At 56.8% G+C, this 17,199-nt stretch overlaps 6 protein-coding genes across 6 annotated transcripts; 3 read left to right on the forward strand and 3 right to left on the reverse strand.

The window, feature by feature from the left end:
* Window positions 1–1,726: 1,726 nt before the first annotated feature.
* IE81DRAFT_116977 (hypothetical protein) lies at window positions 1,727–4,424 on the forward strand. The gene is made up of 2 exons (XM_025510147.1): window positions 1,727–1,905; window positions 2,081–4,424. The coding sequence occupies exon 2, from the start codon at window positions 2,151–2,153 to the stop codon at window positions 4,335–4,337; it is 2,187 nt and encodes a 728-aa protein (XP_025369795.1). The 5' UTR covers window positions 1,727–1,905; window positions 2,081–2,150; the 3' UTR covers window positions 4,338–4,424.
* On the forward strand, window positions 4,425–5,032 carry IE81DRAFT_116978 (hypothetical protein). Its single transcript, XM_025510148.1, has one exon. The coding sequence runs from the start codon at window positions 4,512–4,514 to the stop codon at window positions 4,866–4,868; it is 357 nt and encodes a 118-aa protein (XP_025369796.1). The 5' UTR covers window positions 4,425–4,511; the 3' UTR covers window positions 4,869–5,032.
* On the reverse strand, window positions 5,032–10,859 carry IE81DRAFT_116992 (hypothetical protein). Its single transcript, XM_025510149.1, has 2 exons — window positions 9,163–10,859; window positions 5,032–9,079 (listed from the first exon to the last, which is right to left on the reverse strand). Exons 1-2 carry the CDS (start codon window positions 10,478–10,480, stop codon window positions 5,196–5,198), a joined length of 5,202 nt encoding a protein of 1,733 aa, XP_025369797.1. The 5' UTR covers window positions 10,481–10,859; the 3' UTR covers window positions 5,032–5,195.
* A 993-nt stretch (window positions 10,860–11,852) lies between these two features.
* IE81DRAFT_117048 (hypothetical protein) lies at window positions 11,853–13,250 on the reverse strand. The gene has a single exon (XM_025510152.1). The coding sequence runs from the start codon at window positions 13,123–13,125 to the stop codon at window positions 12,145–12,147; it is 981 nt and encodes a 326-aa protein (XP_025369798.1). The 5' UTR covers window positions 13,126–13,250; the 3' UTR covers window positions 11,853–12,144.
* Window positions 13,251–13,755: 505 nt separating this feature from the next.
* Window positions 13,756–14,122, forward strand: IE81DRAFT_117046 (hypothetical protein). The gene has a single exon (XM_025510151.1). The coding sequence runs from the start codon at window positions 13,846–13,848 to the stop codon at window positions 14,086–14,088; it is 243 nt and encodes an 80-aa protein (XP_025369799.1). The 5' UTR covers window positions 13,756–13,845; the 3' UTR covers window positions 14,089–14,122.
* Window positions 14,123–14,747: 625 nt separating this feature from the next.
* On the reverse strand, window positions 14,748–17,115 carry IE81DRAFT_117074 (hypothetical protein). Its single transcript, XM_025510153.1, has 3 exons — window positions 16,090–17,115; window positions 15,366–15,996; window positions 14,748–15,277 (listed from the first exon to the last, which is right to left on the reverse strand). Exons 1-3 carry the CDS (start codon window positions 17,026–17,028, stop codon window positions 14,793–14,795), a joined length of 2,055 nt encoding a protein of 684 aa, XP_025369800.1. The 5' UTR covers window positions 17,029–17,115; the 3' UTR covers window positions 14,748–14,792.
* Window positions 17,116–17,199: the final 84 nt, after the last annotated feature.

The following is a 17,199-nucleotide window of genomic DNA, read 5'->3' on the forward strand; positions in this document are numbered from 1 at the left end:
TGAAACAGACTGAGTGCAGACAGCACGTCAGTTTCAGCTGACGCGGCTTTCTGCAGCTGCGAGCCTGAGACTTGCACCCGCGACTGGTTGTACAAGAAGTTTGGTGAGTTTCGAGGTCTGGATGGCATACTGCTTCAGATCACCTGCTTTAGCCTCAACAAAAGATGGTCGCATGGCGGAGCATCGGAGCCAACGGGTGCGAGACCATGTGGCACGCTTGAGACACGGCGGCTCGAGCGGGGTGGCCAGGCGCTACGCGCGCCGATGCAAGCTAGGCGAACGGTCGGGTGGGTGTGGGGGGAGGGGCGGAAAGGGGGGGCATCAGAAGTCACAGTCGGTGACGGGGGACTGCCTGTCAAGGGGGGCATTCGTTCATGTCTCGCCTCTGTCTGCACAAAGCATTCGCGATACACACGATGCTTGACGTGTTCCGGCAAGTCGAATGAGGCTGCCGTTCGCGTATGCGATACAGCGTCAGGCATCACATGCTCGACCAAGGATACGAGTCATCATTGTGGTGAGCTCTGCACCATCTGCATAGGCATTCACCGTTGCCAGCAACGTGCAATTCTGCATGCTCGAACGAGGGAGGCTCTTGACCATTTGACCATACTCAGACCATTATTAATGCTGCTGCATGATGCTTCTGCAGTCATGGGCTGAGTATATGACAGCGACATGCAGCTATAGGCAAGACCAGCTATGTAGCAGCAGCGCTGACTCATGAACTTTCTTCGTATCCTGACTGACACCTCGTCGTTCAGCCCACGCGCAGCTGGTAGCATCAACTGCTCGGCCCCAGCAGCTCCCACACACGTTCACGGCAGCAGTCTACGCTAAATAGTCACAGCTATCAGGAGCGAGTGATTGTCATTGTGTAGCAATCTGTTCCACCTGAATCGGGTAAATCGACCGCGAAGTGCATGGGTTGCTGGAAGCGCGCTGCAAGTGCTGCTGCTGTGCTCTTCCATCTCCCGCGCACGGGAGCTTACATAGACCGATAGCAGCGTCTCTTCGGGCACTTAATTGGCTCGACTCAATATCTGCTTCACGACTTGCTTCTTTCTTGGAAGAGCACACCTGCTAGTTTCAACTGCGCCGCGACCCGCCTGGAGCGAGACACGCAGCGGGCCAGTCGCATCACTTGCGCTCCCCAGCTTCTTCCAGCATCCATACGTACATCAGAGCTAGGCTGTTGCAAGCCTGCGGGCTGTATAGGCTGGCTTTGGGCTTGAGGGCGGATCAAAACGTGAGCGGGACGACCAGGGGCGCAGGAATTGCAGTCGCGATCGAGGAAGGTGGCCCTTGTGGCGCTGGGCGCCTGCGCTATACCCTGCCTTGAGAGCAGACACGATGAAAAGTCAAAATGTGTTCCTGTCAAGTCTTCAGGCGATGCGACGAGAGCAGGCTGAACAGCTGCAGCGGAAAGAGTCCGGGCAGCCTTGGCAGCCCGTCGGCACATCACCGGCTTCGGCATCGAGCTCACAGCAGACGCAGCAGGCGTACCAATACGCTGCCGAAGACCAATATGAAGGGGCTACGAGGTTGACGGCCCCAACCTCCTCGTCCACCCTCAGCAACGCCCTTTCGATCCCCTCCTCTTCACGCTCGGTGCCAGCGCATGATTTTGTCAGTGTAACGCCCTTACGATCTGCAACGACGGCGACCCCATCCGCGACTTCACAAGGCAAGGCGAGAGAGACCCTTCAATCGCCTTGGCAGCCCATGCGAGGAGCGCCAGACCCCTCCAGTCGTCATGACATTGGCCGTAACGATTACGACTCGACGAGTACTTACGACACCCAAGCATTCCACCAACCGACTGCTGGCATGACGACTCAAAATCAGTTCGATTCTCACGTCGATCTGGACCAATTCTTAAAAGAGATTTCCACCACCTGGGCTGTGAGTAAGATGGCGGGGCATATATTTTTCCCGTAGACCGCCCTGGCTCTGGCTGATCGACTGCGATCATCGGCCCCTCGAACGCGCAGCCAAATGACGTGACAGCCTGGCAGCCTCTCGGCAGCGCTGAAGTGGATTATCCTTCCATCCCTTCTTCCGAGGGCGACACGTTTAGTGGACACCTCTCCAGACCACAAATCGGATCTGGAGAATCTTGGTTGCATCATCGGGGCGTGGATGGGTCCATGGACGTCGACGAAGACCTCTACTCTTCTTCAGCTTCGATGATGTCTGGCGATTCGTTCTCGCAGAGCCCCATAGCACCTTCGCAACAGCATTCAGTGGATCAGCACGCCATGGCCAAGCACCTGAGTCGCTCACAGTCTCCACTCAAAAGGAGGATGACAGCAAAGCGCACAACTTCTGGTCCCAACATGCTCTCAGGATTGCTGGTGTCTCCTACAACCAGTCGACAGCCCGCGAGGCGTCGCGCAGGTACGGTTGCTGGTCCAGGGGATCAGCTTCACGAAACTCATAACTCGCAGCTTCAGGCACAATCGTCCCTACCACGACCTGCTTCATCTCAGCCGCTGCAAGACGCGGGAGTGGCGTCTTTCTCGAGCGACGATAGTCCACTAGGTCAAGAGACTGGACATCGACTCCTCTCATCCGACCGAAGACAGCCCTCGTCCACTCAGACTTTGAAGGATCTTGGAGCAGTCTACGATGCTAAGAGCCATTCTTGGAACGTGCCTGCAGAGGTGTTGCGCGTCTTGAGCCCTTCCCTCTCTTCGGAATTTGCTTCTCTCCAGCTGCAGCGCGATCAGCTCGAGCAAGTGCCGCCGGATTGTGGCCAAGAGGGGTCATATCGCGGCCTGGGTCTCATGGGTAGTGATCTGCCCCAAGAAAGCGAAGAGATGTCGATGGACCCCGTCGCAGTGATGAATCTACCCGTTGATGCCCACACCTCATTCAAAAATCAAGCACAGCAACGCTTACAGAAGGCCTCGGGCCAAAGCTGGGATGATGGCCCAGGACAGGACAGCGTCTTGACCAACGCTTCATCCTTCGACTCATCGGGCATTGAGGACTCTTTGGCTTCCTTGAGAGACGATCACCAGCGCCGGTGGGTGCACGGCCGCGATACGCCAGCATCGTCACCCGCATTCAGCACCAATCTACAGCTCCACGGGTTCTCTCCAGATAGCGCGTCGCGAGTCCGACCTGAGCACGGTTCTCAAGAACAGAGTGCCGATTTCTCTCATCAACTCCAACGAGCACCACACCCTTCACAGTACTTCTCGCAGCCCCATGCTCGGGAGCTGGAGCAGCTGAGAGGCCCTCACGATCAGTCGGCAATGACGTCTATCGGCGAATTTGGGCAGCTGTTATCAGAAAGCGCGATGACGGGTCAAACTAAGCCAGACGACTGGTCACAAACTTGGCCCAAGACGTCACTGCCTGCACCCTACAATAGCTTCGCTATGGCCCTCGAGCCCTCTCAGCAATCCGACCCAACCATGGCTACGAGTCATCACATGCCAGATCGAAACGCTGTGTCGCCCACTGTCCCGACTTTTGTACACACCTCACAGAGCGCAGCATCGTCGCGAACGAAAAGCAGTCGCACGAGAAGCCCAACCAATGAGAGAGCCGTCAACACGACGGCGAGCAGTGCATCTCTGAGGAGGCCACCTTCCACAAGCTATTCGCGATCGATGACACGCCACTCGACGGAAGGTCTCCCACCGCTTGCTGCCGCCGCACAAGAAAGACGCATGTCACAGACATCAGTTAGTCGTCGAGTAGTATCACCATCGCTGGTCATTTCGCCACGACACCGAGGCATGGACAAGGCGATTTCATCCGATGCTCTTCGCCACGGCGATGCTCACAGCAACCCGAGTCCTTTGCTTGGCACGCAGAGCAGCGGCCTCATCCCGACTCCGACCTCTGCAAGCGGCTCCATCGCCAGTAGCAGACGTAGGCAAGGTCGTACGGGCACAGCAAAGCTGGATGAGGTTAGCTCTGCTCTGGAAAAGCTTCGGCAATTCTTGGATCAGAAAGAGCCCAGTGGTCGAGGTCATAGTCGCACAATGTCTGCATTTGCCGCCTCTTCTGGCAACGGAGGACAGGTCGGGCTTGACGAGACCCAAGGCGGTCCTCAACGCCTACGACACGTGCGAGGGAACCTGCCTCCGCGCGGCTCGCTGCACATTTCCGCTGAGAGCCTCTCTGAGCTCTTCACTCACAACGAGTCTTCGAGCTCCTCCACGGCAGGCCAAGATCGTGCTGGCTTAGACAAGAGTAGGGATTCGAATCCTGAGTCGGCAACCCGCAACAAGGCGATCGCTGACCTACAAAAGCGAGTCCGCGAGATGCGCGATGAACTCGAGCGCAGTGGACCAGGAGCGAACTTTGATTCGTCGTGAAACGGCTACTGGGCCTCAGATACTTGGTCCTTCCGAGCCGTCTTCCATCAGCACTTGGGTCTCATAGCAAGCGCACAGATTGTTTTCCAACTTGACGACAGCCTCAATTTCCTACCATCGCATCCACTCTCATCCTCTGACATCTCAAGCACATTAAATTTCCCCTGACTTTGCATGGTGAGCCCTCTCCGACAAGCTATCCTCGTACCCTCCTCCCTAGTCGCTCTGGAGCATTGCGCCTTACTCGGGACGCCTGCCTGCGCGCGCCTCTGCCCGCTGCCACAACCTCCGCGACGCTTGTTCATGCTTTCAGACAGTAGTGTCAATGCTTCGTATCTCCCGACCGGCGCTCACCCTTCTTCACTTCAGTGTCTATCCAGTATTCTCAACTTTCCTGCATCACTTCAGTCCTTTCCGCATGCACTTCATTCACATGAATCCTCGTTCATCCCACATTTGGCTGCTTCTGCTCGATCAAGTACATCTACAATCCATTGCTTCATGATAGCTGCGTGCGTGTTCCCTGCGTGACGCGCTCCCGTTTTCCAGCGCAATGACGTGGATCGCCTGATTCTGGCTGGATCGTACCGCCAGTGAATGTGAGCGAAGACCAAGCGCAAGCATGATGGGTCTGAGTCAGTTGATCACGTCCCCGTGGATTCAGACATGCATTCGGTATAGATGAAGCAATAAATGTCAGCACAAGTCGGGGTGCATAGCACCCAGCGAAAACAAATCAGCGAACCGAAGGGTTGAAGAGAAACGAGAAACTGTGCGGATCCGTGACATCGAAGTGCGACTCTGCGAAGATGCAGCGCAACCCTTGCAGGCGCTGCTCGAGACTCTAGAGGTCCGCGTTCAACGTCGAGCGCTGCCAAGATTACCCGTGGGACTCCTGGTGGGCTGCGGCAATTTGCCCCTCGCTTGATCCTGCAAGTAGTCGCCGATCGCTTTCAAATCATCACCGCCGGACTTCTTGAGGTACTTGGCCAGAGTGGTGCGATCAGCATCGGGAAGAACATCTTCGAGCTTGTTGAGAGCTTCTTCAAAAGCTTCTTCTCTCGCTGCGCTGTCCTTGGAACCAGAGCCCGAAAGCTGACTGCTGAAGCTACCTTTGCGGAACGAGAAGCTCCCAGTGGAGCCGCCGCTTGGGCTAGAGCTAGCGCTGCTTCCGCCAGTCGGAATGCTAGCTGGCGGCGCAAGCTTGCTGGAGGTCATGCCAGGACCAATGTTCGGGCTTCGTTCTCTGACGGATCCGTACGAGAATGAGCTCTTCACGGGACCTGTTGGAGCTCTACCTGGGCTCGAAGGTGCCGACTTTTCTGCTGGCAACTCTGTCGGCGACGGCGGCGCATCTGAGCCCCTGCGGCCAATTGCCTCTTCTTGGCGCTTGGGCACGCCGTAAATGCCACCGGTCGAGCTGAGGCCGTAGTACAGACCCTTGCTCTCTCCACCCCCTAGGCCAGACGATCCAGAGACATTCTGTCGGTTCGGTGCTGACCCTTGACCTTGGGAAGGCCGTCGAGCAGTAGAGGTGGCTACAGGCGAACCGCTTGCGGCGGTCTTGAACGAGTCGCCACCGACGCTGCCAGCCGAGATGGGAGGACGAGGACCCATGACGCCTCTTGCGCTAGCTGGCGATCTGGAATTGCTGATTGACGATGCAGCACCCCGAGTGTCTATGTCGGGAAGTGACTCGCCAAGCTTGCCCTGGATCTGGGCAGCAGCAACAGCTCCGGGAGGCGGTGGTGGGCTCGAATCGGCAGCTACAGCCGGGCTTTGAATGAGCGCGATGCCAGTGTCGGCCTTCGCGGATGTCACGTCGAGACTAAGAGTCGAGCGGGGTGTGGAGGACTGGCCTTGTCCGACACCCCGAGGGCCACGGGGACCAGCGGATGATGGAGTAGCATCGCCGGCCCTGGAAGAACCAGTACTCGGCGGCGATGGCTGTGCAGTAGCGCTTGGGTTCATGGGCGTGACGCTCAAGCCAGAGGCTGGCCCAGCACCTCTTCTAGAACCTTTGCGGCTCAGGCCGCCGAAAAATTTGCCCCCACTCGGCACATTGGACCCAGTAGTGCCGGAAGGATTAGTTGAACCACCTCCGCCACGGCTCCAAGACCCTTTCGATGCTGGAGCATCCGCTCCCGCAGAGCTGAGGGTCCTCTCACGCTCCTTGTCGCCTCGCATATTGACAACTCTGGTAGAAGACGGAGGATCATCGGGACCGGTGCTGGTGGAAGAACCTCGTACACGATCAATGAAAGCCGGCCAGCCAGCGGCATTTGCGCTCGAGAAGAAGCTTCCAGACGAATTCGGAGTGGGCAAGGGTTGATTCGCATCGAAAGTATCTCGGTCCGCACGCGTTCCTGATTGGGGTAGAAGGGTGGGATAAGGAATGTTGGACGGGACAGAGCCAGGTGGGCTCTCTGGGATGTTCCCCATGCTCGGAGTCGCCTGCACAATCTCCTTGGCGCGACCTCCATCTCCTCGGATCGGGAACGTCGCTTCGCTGCGGATACTGGCAGCGTAAGCCGAGTCTCCAGTGGTCTCACGGGCATGACCTGGACCCGATGCCCGACCGCTGGCAAGGCCGTCCCCTCTCAATTTGGAAGATGTAGCTGGCTGAGTGGTTGCGAAGCCGAGCCCCTTATGTTGAGAACCAGGCTTTATGCCTCTCTGTTGCGTTTGATTTTGGGCTTGAGCAGGTCTTTGCACGACTGAGAGCCAAACGTAGAGTCCAGAATCGATGCTTGCCAAATCATTGGCGTACTGCGCATAGGCTCGAGCTCGTTCCCAAGGCGCCAGCTTGCGCTTCTCGATGATGGGCGAGGGGTCGAAGGAGACGGGCCAAGCGGTCGTCCTGCCGTACACTGGCAGACGGATCGCCGCCGGGTTGGCAGCTACGCGCTGAGCTGCTTGAATGTGCGTCTGAGCTCGCCTGACAGTGGCAGGAACAGGCACGCGAGACGTTGCTGTCGAAGTCAAAGACGTGACAGTTGACGTCCGGGGGAGACTTTCATCTGCAGTGGGGCTTGTGGAGGAGCTGGCGCGCGCTAAAGGATGCATCGGAGCTGTGGCATGAGCCGGATTCTCCACGGCTGAGCTGAAGGAGACGTTGGATTGATCTTCGGAAAGCGCGTCCGAGGCGGTGCTCTGCGCCCTTGCCATGCCCTGCGCTCCGCTCGACATTGAACCAGCAGCCCAGGCGCCTTCGCTATGGGGCGCTTTCGCGCTGTCAGCAGCTGACAAGGCGGCTTTGTCCGCAAGTTGAAAATCTGATTCGCGCGGAGTGATCAATCCGAGATCATTGTTGCTTCTGTTGGTTGCGGCGCGCGGCTGGGCTGTGTCGTTCGTGGCCGTACTACTTCCAAAGCTCAGATCCTCCAAAGCCTCAGTCACAACATCCTGCAAGTCCTTCAAGGTGTCGGTGGTCTGTGCTCTAGATGAATCTGTGCTGGTGTTGCCGTCGCCGGGAAGAGGGGGCAGCTTGCCATCAGCAGCTGCACCCATGGAGGGGGAGACGTGTCCAAAGCGTCGCGTGTTTGTTTGCACACTCGGGTACGAGTGGCTGCCCATGGAGTCGGTGTCAACATGACCAAAGATGCTGCCACTGTTGGACGCGCTCAAGGAAGGGCGACCTGGACCTGGTCGGGTTTGTACAGCTTCGGCATCAGGAGAGTGAGCGTGACTGTGGCTGGGCAAGGAGCCGTGAACGTCAGCACCCGTGTCCGACAGGACATCATAGCTGGAGTCGAGTGAACCAGCCGCGGCTGCATCCTCAGGGTTCAACCCGCTCGACTTTTGCCCCGGTATCTCTTGTGCACCTCGCGTTTCGACTCCTTGCGCGAGCTGTCGGCTATGCCTTCGCCACAGCGTTGCGTCTCTTGTAGCTTCATCCTCATCCGCGCCTGTACCACCGCCAGGGCTCTCAATGATCTTGGAATCATCGTGCGCCATTCCAGCGTCGCTGGTGCTGTATTCGCTGACACTCCGCTCGCTTGCGAAACTCGACCTCCCTGGACGCTCAGATGCAGGCACGTCGGCCTGAGGGAAAGAGCCAGTGGGTGAAGTGGCAGCGATCCGACCCGAATCGGAGGGACTGACTACCGCACCCCTGGCATCGCTTGTGCGTTTAGGATCTCGTCGCGGTCGATCGATGCTGTGCCTTACAGAGCTTGAGTGTGAGAGGGGAGACACCACAGCTGGACCTCGGAAAAGGGAAACTTGAGTAGCACTGGGCGAGACAGAATCTGACTCCTTGGCCAGAGTGCTGCCCTCCGCTGCTGCACCGCTTTCTGAAGCGAGCCTGCGGAGCCTAGCCCTCTCCTTCGCCAAGGCTCTGGCCTCTTTCAGAGTGCGAGGTCTAGAAGGATCATTGTCCGCCTCCGCCTCGGCTTCCGCCGCTCTCGAGGCCTCCATTTCTGCATCGTCGGTCCGGCTATCGTCCTCGCGTCCGTCCTTCGCTGCGGCATCTGACCTCGCCTGCCCTGGCCCTGGTAGACCACCAGCCACCTTGGCTCGAGGTGTTGCGCTCTCTGGGCCCTTGCTGAACGCTGCAGCGCTCTTGATCGAAATTGGTGAGCGTGCTGCCGGTCGAGTGGGACTCGCATTGACCTGACGCTTTCGCGAGGCGTCGATCTCATCAGCGCCAGTCGGTATCGAAGCCTGTCTTTGCCGAGCAGTCGCAGACACGCCGGCTTGAGCACCTTCTGGCGTAGACATAGCCTCGAGGGCGTTCACAGCTGTAGAGGCCGGACAATACTTCAATTGAGCTTCTTGCCGCATTTGACTAATTCATTCGGAGACTTGTCTCTCCGGTGCTCACCTCGCAGCATGCTCATCCTCTTTGACTGTCCGGCCGCGTCCAGCTCGTACTCTCCCTCGGCACCGGACCCATAATCGCTCAAACTGCTCTTGCTGCTTTCCAAGCCCAAGATCGGTGTCGTCAAAGCGTCTGGTCGACTTTCGTCTGGCATTGGCAAAGCCGATGTCGGGACATCTTCGGGAAGGCGCGAACGACGCTTGTCGTGAGTACTACTAGCACGAGCAGGAACTGCAGGTTGTTCCGGTGCCACTTGGAAATTCTCGTTGCCCTCGTCTGTAGCAGCAGAAAGTTGAGCGCTGGCGAATGGCGTGGCAGACGCAAAGGTAGATCGGTCCAGGCTCAGATCGATTTGTTCCGGATCTCTACCCCTCGACACGTGTGCTGGAGCGGAGGCGGGTGTGGTTTGCGAAGCGCTTGCATTGAGTATTTGGCCATGGCTGCTACCCGAAGATGGAGTCACAGAGCTGAGTAGCACACCAGTGCTGTACCGACTTTGGCTTCTTGCTCCACTAACGTTCCCGCCAATGCTAGACCCATCTGCAGCATCGTCTCCGGGCGAAAAGCGGTATGTAGTCGCACCAGCAGGAGCAGATTCCTGTCTGACTCTGGCGGAGTGAGATTTCTCAGCCGACGAGAGCGCCTGATTCCCAGTGTCCAAAGCTGTCCCAAAGCCACCATAAGCACCAACGATGGCCGTCAAGCTGCTTCCAAGCGCGTCGTCGTACTCCATATCACCCTCTGCTCGGCTCGTCAACGTGTCGGAGCCTGCGGCGGACAGACCCTCGAGCCGATCAGGCTTTGCTCCTCGAGTGGCTTTCGGTGCTGACTGCATCATTGAGGTATGGGGCTCAGGAGATGCGGCCGAGTCAAGACGGATGGGCTCTGCTACTGGGTCCAAATCGGAGCTTGGCAAGCTGCCCACCCGTCGAGGAGTGATGGGCAAATTGGTCTCGGTCGAAGGGTTCATGCTCCACGCTCCTGGAAATGCGGCATGATCCGAGTCAGCTTGTGATAGCTTGTCCTGGTCCGTCTCCGATGTCGTGCTGGTCAAATGAGGTCCGACAGGAGACGTAGTAGTGTCTTGGGCGGAAAGGAGTTGGTCGGCCGAGGGGATGGGAGCGTGCATGGGAGGCGCGCAGGTGGTGGGAGATGTGGATGTGAAGGGTGTGCGATAAGATGCAGAGTCGGTGGTACCCGCTGTGCCGCTGCTCCCGCTGCTGCTCTTGTCCTTTCTGGTGGGCGCGGGCATGGATGCCACAGGTGCCAGTCTGAAACCACCACCCAACTTTGGGGAGAGTTGAAGTCGGCGTTCGGACATTTCCTGCTTGCTTGCTTGATTGATTGATAGATCGATCGCGGGATTGTTTGGCAGCGATGAGCTCGCTTGACGCACTCGACCAGGTGAGCGAAACCTTAGCTAGTTGTGGCGTGTATGCGTCTTAATTGCCTTCATCTACGTATCTGAATAAATCCATAGATAGGTCTGATGCGCCTCGGAAGATGGATTGAGTCTGAGTTGAACCGGTCTTGCGCTGGTCTTTGGAGCTGTCGCGAACACGAGAATCGAATGGTAAGTAGCAGAGTAGATGTTGCGGTAAGCCGTCTAGATCGACTTGAATGTGTGGGGATTGTTGGCGGAGTTCAGAGATACACGCTGCTTGACTTGCGACCGACCGTGGTCGCCGATGCGATGATGAGCGCTCAGGGCGCAAGGATTCGTGAGTGTGCGTGAATGGGCAGCAAGCGCGATGCCGCGGGCAAAACAGTCGCGACGAGTCACGAGCTTATAGGAGGAGGCCCTCAACCACAGCACTTCGAGAGAGGATTCGCTTGATGCGAGAGCGCTGACTGGGAGAAGCGAGACAAGATCAAGACGTCAAGCGCGGCTTGGAACAGCCCAGATGAAGAAGTTATATCGGTCATTGTCAGCCTGATTCGCTGGACAGCAGCCCGGAGATCGACGCCAAGGCATAGCCATCCATGGCATGTACCGGTATTTGAGTGGTCGATCCATGCGTGCATGATGCTGCTGCTTGCAGCTTCTGCACGGTCCGGCCGCCGCGTGAGCTACGCAACCGCCGCTGCCCTTTGATCGGCGAGTCAGTCGATCAGCTCGACGCTGTCCGGTTCTCGGCGCAGAATCGTGACTGCGATAATTCATGTCTCCATGGTGGTGTCTCGAACAGCTTCCTGACTGCCGACGCACGGGTAAAAGAGACCCACGGGGAGAAGGTGAACAAGCACTTAAGAGTCTTCAGTCGTCATCACCTACCTCATCCTCGCTGGCGACCAGATTTGATCGGTCACCACTCGAGACCAAGCAGACTAGGCGTCATCAGCATCTTCATCACCTGGAGCGCTCGAGCAACGATTGGCTGCTTGCTGACGCTCGATTGTGATTCGGGATCACTTTGGACTGCGTTCGTGCCCGGTCACACTCAAGGAGCTTGCCTTTCAAACTTCAGCACAAGACAGCTGGTTGCCAGCAGATTGGGATTTGCCATGGAGAAGAAGTAAGATGATCGCTGGCGTTGATACTACGGCCGCAGTCATCGATCACACGTTCGAATAAAAAAGACGAACAGCTCAACATCACGTCAAGGGTGCCATTCGCTCAGTGAGATCACAGAAAGTGGAGTGAGAATGAATAGGGCAACGCGGAAGCTCCATTTTAAACGGCAACAAGGCGCATTCTTGTGTTGTCGAGGCCACGACTTTGGGTGCATCGCCATCGCCAAGTGCCTTGTTCCTTTCCTCAATGACGGCGGCCTCCAAAGTGGGGTGGGTGAGGAGGTGGAGGCCCAGGGAGAAGAGCAAAAGGTACGCGAGGCTGCAAGTGCAGGTCCACCTTGATGGATGGGAAGAGAGGTCTGGCGTGTTGTGGGGGCTTCTCTGCGTCCTTTGACGGTGGCAAAGGAGGAGGGCCAGCAGGCTGCGAGAATTGTGAATGACGAAGATCGAATGGGAGGGAACGATCAGCTTTCACAGTGCAGGCAATCGGTCTGACGTGCAGCCATGCCTGCGTGTACTCACAAAGATGGCTACACCGACTGCGTTTGTGAAGGGCGCCACGAGAGTGCAAGCTTGCAGTGGAACTTTAAGCATCTCCCGCACTCCTTCGTCTAAAGACCCTTGTTCATCGTGAGAAATTTCGACCAGGACGCGGACGGGAGGAGGAGGTCCGCGAGGTCTGGTCGAATTGAGTGTTGGCTTGTGCTCTGTTTTGGGCACATGGAGCGCTGGTAAATCTCGGTGGATGCTGACTGCCGAACCGCTCAATGAGGGGTGCAGCCAGAGGGCTGGTGGCGGACCGTGAGGATGGTGAGGACCATGCTGCACCGGAGGACCGGGAGATGCGGAACCTTCTCTCGTCTCGGTCTGCGAGATGGTCTTCTGCTCATGCTCTTGCTCGCGAGGCGGAGGTGGAGGACTGCCAGGTGGCGGGGGAGGACCATGAGGACCGTGTTCGTGAGGCAAGACGACGGTGAAGTTCACAGAAGCTGAAGAGGTGGTAGGAATGTCGTAGCATACAGCCGGAACAGGCGGAGGAGGAGGTGGTGGTGGTCTGGCATGTGAGTGAGGAATACTAGACCATCGAAGTCCACAAGGCTGAAAGTGCTTCTTCTTTGAGATGAGCTTGGACCACCAATTTTGTTGGTGATGCGCATGATGACTGTGCTTGTGACCATGACGATGATGACCTGGTCCGCTGAGTGCGTGAGGAGCAGAAAGACTACCTCGGAAATGCAGACCCAAAAGCGTGGACCCGATCAGCAGAGCGCACACCAATTGCAGAGTCAAGATGCCAAACTTTTGCTTGCGGCGCTGAGGTTTAACACAATCGTGTGCCTGAGGCTGCTGAGCGCCGAGATCAGTAGCATCGATGCCCTTATCGCTGAATGTGAGGACGACATCGTCGTGTTGACGCTGGTCGAGCAGCGGCACCTTTTCGTGTGCCGACATGGTTGGCTGCAAATACTGAAACGATGGTCGGAACGCCAAGAGCGCTGAGAGGAAGGAGTCTATTTGACGAACGAGTACTCAGCTCGAGACCCTTGCTATTTATACGTCGGAGAAGGTGATGCGCTGAGCAAGGGCGAGATGGATGCGCAGCTATATAGCGGAGTTTGAAATGAAGCCGTTGAAGCACAGACACCGGCCAGCAATCGTGAATCTTGTGAGCCAAAGCAACGAGTGCTGATGAGCGCGGAGAATGATATGCGCAAGCTTTGCGATGTCGTCTCGATCAGAGGGATGTGAGCGATCCACACCGTTGCATCATTTTATTGACAGGTGCGGATCCTCACCGATCGAGTATGTTTCGTTCCCCTACCTGGCGCTCTATCTGATCATAGGCACCGCCTGCCGATTCGTTCACCAAGGCAAGAGAACGCTGCACAGCCCTTCGGCATGCACCTCGTCAGCGCACCGTCAGACGCTGCAGAGCTCGTACTTGATCCGGCAGATAGACCAGCAGCTTGCCTACCATGCTGTTTCTTGCTGACCCCACGACGAGTCGTCGGTCGGAAAAGTTGACAGGCACAAGAGCGCACCTCTGCTTCTTGCCCAATCGTGAATGTGAATCGAAATGAGCATCTCTTTTCGAGAAACGAATTTAAGAAGAGTGGATCGCGATCGAGTCGGAAAAAGTCTTGAGCTTGCGCGGTGAGATCGGTCCTCACAATGACTCTACACTGTTGTCTGCTTTTGCATCACCCCCTCGCCGCACAAAGGAGAGACTCAAGACTGCGAGGTGTTCCTCGAGTCGACAAGTCACACAGTGTGAAAGCTTTCGTACTTGTTGCCTTCAAAAGTCCACATCGATCGAGACCACGTCACGACTCTTGGCCGTTACAGCTGAGGTGCTTGACCGAGCGAAGCACTACCCGGCTGTCCGCTGCTCTGCATTTAGCACTCGGACTCTGACTCACGGGTATCACACATCACATATATGCCCAACCTTGAATTTTCAATGCTATGCAGCTGCGTAATTTAAATCTTGAATTGAACGACCCGAGGGAAATGTGGCTGTGCATTCCCACGGCATGCTCATGCATCCCAGCTTAACGGCGGTGCACGTTGCCGCGCGTGGCCATGGATGGCGCTCTGGGCCAAGCATGCAGCATCAGGCAGGCTTGAATCATGATTGCGCCTCAACGTGATGGTATGATCCAGATTCTTGATTAAAATCTGGAAAGACTCGGTGACTGCTTCGTATACGATCAAGATCCGACGTTGAGGAAAGTCTGGATGAGGATGCGTGTTGAGACGATGTGAACTTGTTCAGATGTCTGAGCTCTGCTCCTCACAGTCACCGTCACAAGAGTGGGAACTTCAGACCAAGAGATCAGGCGATGCAATATGCTTGGTGACAGTCAATTCGGGTGTGTGTATCTGCACATGACTTCAGTGAGGCGCAGGCTAGCCAAGTGCGTTGTAAAGCCACGGGAGAACGCACGAGCACGAGTCGGATTCGCAGGTCGATGGATATTTGCTGCGACAAGGAAGAGCCTCAAAGTATCGAGGTCCTTTGGCTTGTGACGGCCGTACAGATGATGGAAGTTGGGGCGACTGGAAGTGCCAAGTCACAAACGTTGGAAATTTGAAAAAGCTGTTCGGAGCAATGGCGGCTACTTGCCTCTTGCTTTTCCAGTACCTCTGCGTGATCTACCCTTGCCACGTCCAGAGCCAGCCTGGGTCCATCCCTCTGCACCGCCTCCCAGCTGGGCCTTGATCGGCTCTTGTTGCTCCATGCTGTCCGTCTCTTTCTCGAGCGGAAAATTGTCCGCACCCTGTGCCAACTCATACTCAAAGGAGGCCACATCGAGCTCGGGCGTCTGATACGGCGTCGAATTGGCAGTGCCACGCGTGACCAATTGAGGGCTCGCAGCAGCCTGCCCGAGTTGCAGACCATCCCCTGTCGACTTGGCGCCGCTGCTAGGAAGGAAGACGGTAGGGCTTGGCGCCGGCGCTAAAGATGCATGCGCATCGTCCAAAGACAACAGAGAAGTCGAATTTTGCACGCAGGCGATGGAGAGGGCAGACTCGGCAGCTTCGGCTCTCGCCGACTCTGCAGTCAGAGCTTTATCTAACGCTTCTATCAATCGATGAGCATCTGGAGGAGATGAAGAAACAAGAGTCAGAAAAGAAGCCCCGGGTGGTCAGTTGTAGGGCAGAGATTCTCAGCGGGCGCAAAAACATACCTTCAAGCTCAGAAGTCAGGTCCTCTGAGTGCCCAGTCGTAGCATTTGGCTGACCGGTCCCAGACGTTCTTACGTCCCGGAATTGAGCTCGAAGCATCTCCTCAAGCTCTTGATTCTCCTCTTGCAAATCGTGCACTCGTTGCAGTAATCTAATTCCTAAGATTGGTTCTCTCCTGACCGCTTCATTGTCCCCAGCTTGGACGGGAGTGTCATGTTCAGCAATCCGGTCCGATTCCACTGCTGGAGAGGTTGCAAGATTGCCGGACGTGGTGTCGGTGACATACGGTCCCTGTTCACCGTCGTTCCGCCCATGCTCCCTTCGAAAAGCTTTCCAAGCTTCCTCAGGTTCAAAGCCAATGGCTTCGAGTCTCAAAATCCAAGCATCGTCCCTCTTCTTTGCCCTCTCCAAGGCCTTTCGCAGCTCTCCCGCCTGATCTTCAGCCCCAGGATCCGGAAGCTGAGGGAAGTTCGGCAGAGGTGGAAAGCGAGACAAAGGTGTTTGTCGGACGATTTCAGGGGCGCCAGCACCGATGCCTCCTTGCGTAAAAGCTCGCAAGGTAGTAGGGTGATGCTGAGGTGCGCTGCTTGACGTCTCCGCAGAGACCTTTGGATGAGCCAGTCCGCCGCCGCCGCCGAATGGCAAGGGCCTGTTTGGGGAGCCAGGCGACGCCTGGTACGCTCCGCCTCCGCGAGGTCGACCCCCATTCCACTCGTGTTGCTGCGCGTGTATTGCTGCGCTACTGATACCCGCGCCTTGCGGCCCGTGAAAGGTGGCGCCAAGAGCAGGACTGGAGAGACCACTTTGAGGTTGAGATTGTTGAGTTGAAACGTGAGTAGAAGGCGGTGGCTTTGCAGGAAGTTTCAAATTGAGAGGCAAGGAGCTCAGAGATCGAGCAGGCGAAGTCGTCGTTCCGGTCCTTGCTGAGAAGGAGACATCGGTTGAAGTGGTTCGATCAGCCGCTCGATCTGGTGTCTCCGTCCCGCCAACGCCAGAGCCAGTGCTCGGAGAGGCCGATTCCGGCGGTAGCCCAGCTTCGGATCTTGCACCAGGACTAGCACTCGTATTGTTTGCAGCGCCGCCTTGATTGTGAGCTACACCGCTCGTCGAAGCTTGCCACGATGCAGCAGGCTCAGACGAGCGCTTCGGGCCCATGTTGCGATATCCGCTGCTCTGTCTGGCGCCTCCTCTTTGATGCTGATATCGGTTTGCATAGCCATCAGGCCTCGACTGAGCGTACTGAGGGGGATGTGGATGTTGGTAGCCTTCATTCGGCAACGGCGCGGAGACATAGGGAGAGTGTCCGTACACTTGACCATATTGTTGAGGATACGTCTGTTGATAATACATTTGGTGAGGTTGAGCGGTGTAGTAGGTAGGCAGACCATTTGGATCATAGTAGGCCGACGAAGGACCTGCAATGGCATACATGTGCATGTTTCCCTGCGCGAATTCTTGTGGCATCGGCTGGTAAGGGTTGTAGGGCCTGCCTGAGCCGTTTGTGGATGGACCCATTGCATTGTGAGATGACTGCTGCATGTAGACTGCCTCGCTGCCTCCTCCATTTCCCATCTCTGCCTGCGCTGCGTGATGGTAGGCTCCATCTTGCGACTGCGAATTGAGACTTGCATCCGCTTGCTCCGAATTCGTTTGTACCTCACTCATCTTGACAGGAACTGTAGGGCTTCGGGCCGGAGGACTGCGCGTGCTACAATGAGAGGCTCCAAAGGCAACTTTACAGTGTGACGTAGCAGCTCGAACGAGTGAGCCATCCGCTTGGCAGCGTTGGCATGCGTCACAGACTTTGCTTGGCTGCGCTTTTGAACATAGAGGGAA

This window comes from Ceraceosorus guamensis (genome assembly GCF_003144195.1).
Source record: "Ceraceosorus guamensis strain MCA 4658 unplaced genomic scaffold IE81scaffold_27, whole genome shotgun sequence".
In the NCBI taxonomy this organism is placed as follows: domain Eukaryota; kingdom Fungi; phylum Basidiomycota; class Exobasidiomycetes; order Ceraceosorales; family Ceraceosoraceae; genus Ceraceosorus; species Ceraceosorus guamensis.

Excerpts from the sequence above, each read along its gene's own strand:
- IE81DRAFT_116977 (XM_025510147.1), top strand. The coding sequence starts at position 2,151 with ATGGACGTCGACGAAGACCTCTACTCTTCTTCAGCTTCGATGATGTCT.
- IE81DRAFT_116978 (XM_025510148.1), top strand. The coding sequence starts at position 4,512 with ATGGTGAGCCCTCTCCGACAAGCTATCCTCGTACCCTCCTCCCTAGTC.
- IE81DRAFT_116992 (XM_025510149.1), bottom strand. The coding sequence starts at position 10,480 with ATGTCCGAACGCCGACTTCAACTCTCCCCAAAGTTGGGTGGTGGTTTC. Across the intron at positions 9,080-9,162 it reads GAGGATGAGCATGCTGCGAG|CTGTGAACGCCCTCGAGGCT; the intron begins GTGAGCACCGGA and ends CGGCCTCTACAG.
- IE81DRAFT_117048 (XM_025510152.1), bottom strand. The coding sequence starts at position 13,125 with ATGTCGGCACACGAAAAGGTGCCGCTGCTCGACCAGCGTCAACACGAC.
- IE81DRAFT_117046 (XM_025510151.1), top strand. The coding sequence starts at position 13,846 with ATGACTCTACACTGTTGTCTGCTTTTGCATCACCCCCTCGCCGCACAA.
- IE81DRAFT_117074 (XM_025510153.1), bottom strand. The coding sequence starts at position 17,028 with ATGAGTGAGGTACAAACGAATTCGGAGCAAGCGGATGCAAGTCTCAAT. Across the intron at positions 15,997-16,089 it reads TCAGTAGCGCAGCAATACAC|GGCGGCGGCGGACTGGCTCA; the intron begins GCGCAGCAACAC and ends TTGCCATTCGGC. Across the intron at positions 15,278-15,365 it reads CCTGACTTCTGAGCTTGAAG|ATGCTCATCGATTGATAGAA; the intron begins GTATGTTTTTGC and ends CATCTCCTCCAG.